Below are 9182 nucleotides of genomic sequence, written 5' to 3'. Positions count from 1 at the left end.
GGGGCAGCAGCAGGAGCTCTGCCTGCCCATGGGTCCTGTCCCCATGCTATTCCACACTATTCTCTAAATAAAAGAGCACTACTGCCAGATCTTGAGAGTCTAAGAAATCTTTCTTTTGACGCCTCGGCTCACCGACCCCGCATCATTTCCTTCTTTAAGGAACTGCCCTATTCCTACAGCTACCACAGATGCCCCCATATTTAAACAGAAAAAGATTGCTCCTTCCACGAAACTAATGACGAAGCGTCAGAGCCCCTCTCTTGCATGAATCCTTCCAATATCTCAGGAGAAGCCCTACCAGTGTGTTCACGTGGTCAGATGTTTTGGTAAAACCTGCAAAGGGAAGCTATCTAACCACAAACATTTAAGACCACAGGCTCTTCCCACTTCATTTTTTTTTCAGTCTCACTTCCCCTCTTGGGAGCAGCCACAGGTACTTTATATTTGTGATTTCTTCTGCCCAGGTTTCTTCAGATTGCTGAAGTCATCATATTTGCTATTTTAACTCTTTTTCTTAAAAAGGGCTCTGCAAATTGTATGAGTTTCAGTTCCCACAAAATCTGGATCCACCCCTGCCCTAGCCGGAGCTGACGGGCCTAGGGGTGGGCTTTGGATCTAAGCTGGGCCGATCAATGTAGCCCCCCAGGCTTGTGACATTTGGACCTGAGAGGCAGAGCTAGGAGTCTTTGGAGCTGGCTGGACCCTAGAAGAAGGTCCCCCACAGGCTGTTCAGGCCCTGGAAAGGCCCCTGGCTTTCTGGTTTCCACTATGTGGCTCTTCTGTTCCCCTTTTGATTCCCCAAGAGACACCAAAAATCCATCACCAAATTCCCTTTGGCATTAAGATAGGCAGAAGCAGTTTTTGCTACTTGCAAGCGAAGAAGCTTTACTAATACATAAGCATTTAAGACCCCAGTCATCATAGGCACTTCCAAGTAGGCATTTCACCAATGTGGGTGCTAAAGGTGATACAAATAATGCCTTTGGTTATCGCTGGAATTAAGGAGAACGTATTAGCACTTGTGGCCCAGGGGTCAGACAGGTTTGAGAATATCTCTTGCTTCAGGACCACATATTACAAAAGATCTAGGGGGGAACCACAGGGGCCCTGGGTCTCCAGCGACACCGAACCCAGGGAACAAGCAGCTTGGAGGAGAAATGGAAACAAAGAGCACAGCACTGCTGGCGTGCTGGGAATGGGGAGGAGACCACTGACGCTCTCTCTGAGGAAGACTCAACCTGTACAGAGGATGGCGTTGCCTCTGAAACCCGATTTCACCCAAGTTCACTAACCACACTCGAACTTTCTCTTTTTTGCGTGTGGCCATTAAACAGTTGACACAAAACAACTTTAGTTGTCAATGTCCCCGCCTGTCCTTATGTTAGCTTTAGATTTTAATTTGTAACGATGGTATGGAGCATCTGAGGATCCTCTGTGCTCTCCACTGAGAAAGGAAGTACAGCTTGACCTCTATTCCGACGCGTGGTGGAATGTCTGTCTCCTGGATGCCAATGACCAGAGTCTGGCAGGTACAAGGCAATAATGACAGGAGAGCCTGAATACAGGTGGTAGATAATAGTTATCTGCCAGCATATTCTCTGGTGGGCACGCAGCAGTTCACACACTTCCTCAGGAGCTTAGGTCTGCTGGCCCTCAGCCATTTAGCACAATGTACATCTGAGGACATGTTCAGTAGCGCCGGTCAGCTGAGGAACATTCTTGGAAGGGACACTTCAAAAATGATGCATCTGCTTTCTTAACTGCAAGAGGTTTGATTATATTTGTCAAAATCCTATTCCTGGGGGAAGACTGCCAAGCTTATGTAAAATCGTCCATTAAACCTGAGAGATTCATCAGCGCCTTGTTTTAGTTTTACCCCGCATCAATGGTTTTAGAAAATGTTTAGGTTTTAAGTTTAAAATAAAAATTCTATCTATATACACATCCATCCATCTATCCATATATATACGTACAAAACTTAGGCTCCATTTACATTTCATTAAATTATGATGTTTCATTCTGGTGTGGGGATTATGCCAATGTTTCAAAAGATACCACTAAAGCCATTAAGTCTTTTCTATGACACTAGAGCTGCAATGACCAATTTGGTAGCCACTAGCCATCTGTGGCTATTGCAATTAAATTCAATTAAAATTCAATTAGTAGCGCTAGTCACATCTCAAGGGTTCAATGGCCACAGGTGGTGGACGGCTACTGTATTAGACGTCATTAGACTAGATATGGGACAAGTGCATCACTGGAGAAAGTTCTGTTGGGTAGTGCTGTTCTAGAATGTACCTGACACTCAGGGGCTAATAACCCAGTTCATTCTAGAGCTCTAGCTGCTAACACAGTTGACCACTGTCGCTCTGCTCCCATCAGCATTGTTCACGTAGAGTTCAATAACCATCCCCTTTCATCCACACACAAAAAGTACAATTCAAAGTGCTAACTGTGGCCCATCGAAGGACACGTGTACTATAGAGAAAAGTCTTTTTTTCTGTACATCTCCAGAAAAGTAAGGCCGAATTAGGAGTCCTGTTAAAAGTGTGGTGATTAAACTAAGTATTTTCACTATAAATGATCTGCACTTCTGAGCTTCCTCTGCTGACTGGAGTGTGAGCACCGTTGCCACATGACACAAATATTCCCTAGGCTTCCACCCAACAGGTTTGGAGTAAGTTCTAATAATTATCTTCATTTAAGTGCTCAGTGGTCAATCTGTGCTGCTTCTCTAGGCGTGACATCATCATTATCAACATTAAGGACTTGTGGAATGACTACTGTCAAGCAGACGGTCAGGCAGGTTTGAGCCTATCTCTTGCTTCAGGACCACATATTACAGAATGTCCAGGGGGTGAACCGCCGGGGCCCTGGGTCTCCAGCGATAGCCGCCCCAGGGAACAAGCAGCCTGGAGGAGAAGTGGAACAGCACATCACTCTCGGTGTGCTGGGAAGGGGGATGTTTCTGTCCTCGAATGTGCACTATGTATGACTCCTTGTGACAGTGGCAGTTCTGTATTTTCAAAAGTCCCTGCATAAAACTGTCAGATGGTACCTTCAAGGATGAAAGTAAACAGTCGGGGAGAGGGGCTAATTCGATGAATAGCCATGTGCATGAACACCAGGTAAGTTTTCTTTAAAACCCCTTGCTGCTTTTCACACCATTGGCAAAGTTTCTAGGAATTTAAATTTCTTAAAACTTCCACCTGTAATTAGCTTCCTGAATGTGTGTTTTTATCTTCTTATACATGTGGGGAGAAAAAAAAAAGCCAAGAATAACTATGCTTGTGGACAGGCATCGATATGCATTTAAGGCAACCAACGCCAGTTAGACGTCCTAATTAGTGTGACAAGAGACCTGGGGAGCGGCTGCTAATTACAACTTCTACCAACAGTTGCCATGCCATAGAGCGTCAGGGTGGAAAGGGGCTCGTCCGTGAGCGTGTACAAACACCACACAGTTTTCTCACACTTCATAGCTATTCAGTACTCCACGAGGCTCCGTGTCTGACTTAGCAGTGAAGTGTAGACCAGAAGAATGAGTGGGCTGCTCTGGGCTGCTCCAGCAACACGGGCTAGATGTCAGAAGTGAACGGGCCTACTCAGGACCCCCTCGCACCTCATTCTTCCCTTCTCCTTCTATGCTAAGGATGCGATCAGAACAGCAGACTGCTTTCCTGCTGTGTGCCCAGCCCTGCCCACGTTATTTCATGTAATATAATGACCCTGTGAAGCCACCAGTAGAGACAAGGAAGCTGAGGCTCACAAAGGCTGAATGACTTGCGGACTGTCACACAGCCGGGAAAGGTGACAGCCAGGATTCAAATCTGGGTTTAGCTGAGTTCCTAAGTCCATGTTCTTTTCCTCTGCTTTTCACCAATTCCCAAGGACAGGATCCATACTTAAAGGGCTCCTTTATATACATCACGTTTCACAGACACATACACAAATATGAGGTAAGACTATGACAGTAAACAGTGTAATGCTGACCTCTATATTCTATTCTATTTTTAGCCATTCCTCCTTGGATTTTTAAAACTTCTTCTCAAGAAAGGTTTAGGTGAAGCCTGAAATGTGAAACACAAAAGCAGGGCAGCTCTGGCTGAGCCAGGTGAGCGCAGGGCCGCTGGCTCCCCAGCCTCCCCTCGCCACCCCACCCCTCCGTGGACTGTCTCGATCTCCTCGGGCACAATGGGAAAATCACTTGCATCAGATGCTGAGCTCCCTGAAAACAAGATCTAAAGATGACTCTCATCTTTGTCTCTATGTGTGAATCATAGTTCTTGGATGAACAGATTCCCAACACATATTTTTGAGTGAAGACCGAATGCTGTAAATAACCATAATAATCCATAATCATCAGGGCAGGACCTTGTGGCCCCACCTTGCTGGTGGGAGGCCCGAGGTTCACAGAGACAACTATCACTTTTCCTAAAACCAGGTTCACCATCTTTTGGGTTACCCACTGCACTTTCTCCACCAAGGTTTTCATTAAAATCTACAGTTGTTAATAAAGTTATTAAAATCAAACAAGAACTGACCGAATGGAATCCAGATTCTAACTCATTCTTTTTTTTAAAGCAATATTTAGTGAACACACTTCTTTTTCTCTTTTTCTTTCTTCGTTTCTTTCCCCTCCCACCTTCCCATCCTTTTCTACTCTTCTCTTTCTTTCCTTCCTTTCTACATATCCTCACTCATGGCAAACTATGCCCAGGCACTATGCTGCTGACAATGGATTGGTCAGCTCATCCTCAATGTAAAGAACATTATCTTCTCAATATCACTAATTGTCAGGGAAATGCAAATCAAAACTGCAATGAGGTATCACCTCACCTGTTAGAATGGCCATTATCAAAAAGTCAAAAGATAACAAGTGTTGGCAGGGATGTGGAGAAGGAGAAAGGGGATCCTTTGCACACTGTTGGTGGGAACGTAAACTGGTGTAGCCACTAGGGAAAACAGTATGGAGGTTCCTCAAAAAACTAAAAATAGAGGTACCATATGGTCCAGCAATCCCACTTCTGGGTATGCATCTGAAGGAAATAAAATCACTATCTCAAACAGCTATCTTCACTCCCATGTTCACAGCAGCACTATTTACAGTAGCCAAGACATGGAAACAACCTAAGTGTCCAGCAACAGCTGAATGGATAAAGAAAATGTGGAGTGTGCAATGCAATTTTATTTAGCCTTAAAAGATGCAATATTATTCAGCCTTAAAAAAAGAAGAAAATCCTGCCATTTGTGACAACATGGATGAAACTGGAGGCCATTGTGCTAAGTGAAATAAACCAGACACAGAAAGACAAATACTACATGGTCTCACTTACGTTGAATCTAAAAAAGGTGCACTTATGGTAACAGCTAGTAGGATGGTGGTTCTACCAGGGCTGGGGGTGAGGGGAAAAGATAGATGCTGGTCAAAAGGTAGGAAGTTTCAGTTACAAGATAAATAAGTTCTGGAGACCAAAATGTACAGCATGATGAGTGTAGTTAATAACAAAGTATTGTATACTTGAAGTCTGTAAAGAGTGGATCTCAAGTGTTCTCACCACACATACACACACAAAGGTAACTATGTGACATGAGGGATATCTTAACTAGCCTGATTGTGGTGATCATTTCACAGTGTAAACGTATATCAAAACATCACACTGTACACCTTAAATACACTCAATTTTTGCTTGTCAATCATACCTCAATAAAGCTGGGGAGGAAACAAAGAACGTTATCTTTTTTGTCTCATAAAGAAATGCATCTTTCCTTGTGTCATTTTAAGAAATATATATTACATACCTTTTTTGTCGTTAGAATTGGCATGATGAAATGGAAATAAGAATTTCCTGACCCCTTTTGATTTTTCACACTCTTTTTTCAAAACACTTGAAGAATAGATGATACGAATGTGTTGGTTTGTTTCTCTATCCGGTGAACTAAAAAATTCTGGATCATCATCAATCTGAAAAAGAAATTAATTGAGCTGATTGAAGACAAACACAACTGCTCATCTGTTCTTGGATAATAAATTCCCCGAGTTTAGGGCCAGTTTAAACTGCGCTCTTCCTTTTTATTTTTTTCCCTGGAAAATCTTTCCTCTTCTCGCTGTTAGGTTTCCCAATTCCTCCTCTCTTTGTTGTAGCCCTTACTAAAAACGTGCTCAGCAACAGAGTCCAAGAAACTCTTGACACTACAGGATTGCTAAATAAGTAGTAACAGCGCTTGTGTTTGTTAAAGTGTATCCCTCCCCACTTCCATTTTGAAAACAGATTTTTTTCCTAAAAGGTCTCAAAAATCTATGATTAATTGGGTTTAAACTAGGATTTTCCTTTGCAGAAGACAATGTCCGGTTGTCGGGAACAGTCTATGAAGATTCTGTGAATTCAATCATCTAGGTTTGAACTACTGGAAGCTTCCTGCTCCTAAATAGCTTTCTCTTCTCTCCAAAGTGCTGTTTCCTATTCTTGATTAGAAATGGAAAAGGTCTCAATAAATACTTAGGATTTTTAGATCTTCTCTTTAGCAACCTGCTTCCCTTTTTAAGGTAGGTAGGCAGCAATAGCATCTGACCGACAAGCCAAGGGTGAAGCCAGAGAGCCCCCAGAGGCTTAGCCCCCAGAGGCTTAGTAAAGCTATCACTTCAAGCATCGGGAGGCCTTCCCTCCAGGCTTTTTGCAAGTACTTAGAATTTGGGTAAAAATGTTTCCTGTGATCATCCAGTTTCATCCTTCTCTTTTCATAAATATATGAAGGAAATATCAAATAATCAAAATAACAAAAATCTAAAAATTTAATTCAGAGTAATTAAAGATAGGAAGATGGATTAATGAAAAGCCATCAGGGTCTACTTAAATTTAATTTTTTAAATTATTTTCAAATATATAGAGTACGTAATTCAATCCAAAGCTAATGAAGCATAGCCCAGCGGAGGTCTTCAGTGGACGTGCTTTAGTTAAAACTGAAGTTTTATAGGTAGTAGAGGAATTCTCTTCTGCACAAAACACTCTTTAGAAATGCCTTTGGTGGGGCTGGCCCTGTGGCTGAGTGGTTAACTTTGCATGCTTTGCTTTGCCAGCCCGGGGCTTCCCCAGTTTGGATCCTGGGCATAGATCTTCCTCATTGGAAAAAAACCCACAAAAAACAAAAGCTATATCTTCTCAGATTTATTAGTATTACATAAAAAAAATACACATTTTATTCTACTGAGATTAGTTTTTCCTAAATTTATACAGACCTACTAATCAAATAAGCTATTATTACTCACACATAATGTTAAAAATTATGAAAAATGTAAATTTGTGTTCAAGAAAATGGAATCATTATTCTCACAAATTTTTATTTAAACATTAATTATGTTTTATAATATCTCAGATTGAAGATAATTTTCAAGATCTTTAGATAACTTAAAACCTTGGGCTGATATTAAATTGAGTTATTTAATGGATAATCATTAGATAAAAAATAATTTTTAAGCAAGATAAAATACTCAAACACTGGGTAATTGAGCATAATTTTAAGTATATATATTTTTGTTTCCTATTTTTACATTCGATAGTGAGGCTCTATCTTTTGGTCACGTTAATGAATGTGCTCATTTATAAAGGTTTCATGCTTATGAAAGAGGTTCTTTTCAAGCAAGTTACTTTCTATACTATTTTTAAGTGTTTTCCTGTCACTTTGACTAAATAAGTAAGCGAGAATTGTTTCTCCAGCACCGTGATCCTCTTTTAACCAAGTGTCCACATCTCATTTAATAACCTCTTGATTTTTGCTTTCCCCAAATCAGATCCTAATAATAAATAAATATATACAACTTGTGGGATATAAAAAACTTTCAGGATATCTTTTATACCTAAAGTATCTTTGAGATTCCCCAGGGGCCCCTGAAAAATAATCACAAAGATTTGTTCTTTCACCTTATAAAAAGAGAAGTGCTTGAAATAATTAGGTTTATTTGGTCTACTTACTATTCTAAATTTCATGAGAAGACTTATGCAACCGGAAGAGATGCTCAGCCTTCCTCAGGTTAAATTTGTATTTATTTATAATAAAAATTTATTTATAATAAAATGTTATAAATATTTCAGAAATTATATGTTTTATGGGAAGTCTCTGGAGATTGGTCAATGCCCTTACCGTCCATGACATTTTTATATAGAGTCTCGGTGGTGCTTGGCCTGGTCACATCAGACAACAGCAGTATAGTGTTATGAGTCATAATTCAGATATGACGCAAAATGTTGACTTGGCCACAGCCTTGCTTTTAATTTGAATTTACCACCTTCTAGATCAGTAAATTTTTAGTGGAGAATTATGTCGGTCTTCCCTCTGCAGTTTGTAGAAAACACAGACACCTGGGCCCTATTTCAGACTTACTGAATCTTTTTACTTGCTATTCTTGGTTTAAAGCTAGTTTATTCTTGGCATTACATATATAAATACACACACACACATATATATATTATATCTCAGTATTATCATATGTTATATTCAAGACTATTCCTATATAAAAATTATGTTTACTCATTTTTACAAATCAGATGTAACTTTTATTGATGTCTTTGAAAATGGGCTTCACCGCTATGCTTAGAGACATTTTCTCTGTGTTTTACAGTGGCTTTATTATCTTTGTTTTGCATGCCATGGGAATATCCAAATTTTCTTGTCAGTTGCCTATTCTTATGAACCCTTGTCAGACCTTTCACATTTGAAAGTTCTTGATAATGAACCAACCACAGCCACGTGAAGGCTTTGTCTTCTGCAGATAGTTTTTGTTTTATTAAGATGCTTGCTTGAAGGTTCTACTATAAGCTAAAGGTGAGCGTTTGTGTCTTCAACTAAGCAGGGCAGTCTCAGAGCCTCCTGGAGAAAGGACCGAACCAGGTTCTTCACACCATTTTTTTAAACATATATTTTTTTATTGAGGTATAACTAACATGTAATTCTTCAAACTATTAACACTTCAAAGCCAAGTTGACGTTACTTAGACAACTCTCAAACCGCCCCAGTGGGCTGAGTCAGGATTTCCAGGACTCTGTTAGGTCAAGAAGCAGACAGCTTCATAAGACTCCTGGCCAAGATCTACCGGCCCAAGAATGAACTTTGTAGAACTAAAGGAAACTGATGAGGGAAAATTTATTTTGGTTATTCGTTTGGAATATTATCGATGTTGTTTTCAT

At 40.4% G+C, this 9182-nt stretch overlaps 1 protein-coding gene across 7 annotated transcripts in view; it reads right to left on the bottom strand.

Moving 5' to 3' along the window:
• The window catches only part of C1H12orf56 (chromosome 1 C12orf56 homolog), an 81885-nt gene that overhangs the window by 45126 nt on the left and 27577 nt on the right, over positions 1–9182 (bottom strand). Inside the window, exon 2 of one of the 7 annotated variants that reach the window (XM_046672967.1) lies at positions 5803–5965. The exons of the other annotated variants lie outside the window; for them this stretch is intronic. Within the exon in view, the coding sequence (XP_046528923.1) occupies positions 5803–5965 (163 nt within the window). The remainder of the gene's footprint in view (positions 1–5802; positions 5966–9182) is intronic. 7 annotated transcript variants of the gene reach the window in all.

The sequence above is a fragment of the Equus quagga genome, chromosome 1 (genome assembly GCF_021613505.1).
Source record: "Equus quagga isolate Etosha38 chromosome 1, UCLA_HA_Equagga_1.0, whole genome shotgun sequence".
Taxonomy (NCBI): domain Eukaryota; kingdom Metazoa; phylum Chordata; class Mammalia; order Perissodactyla; family Equidae; genus Equus; species Equus quagga.
This window is presented reverse-complemented; position numbering and strand designations above follow the sequence as displayed.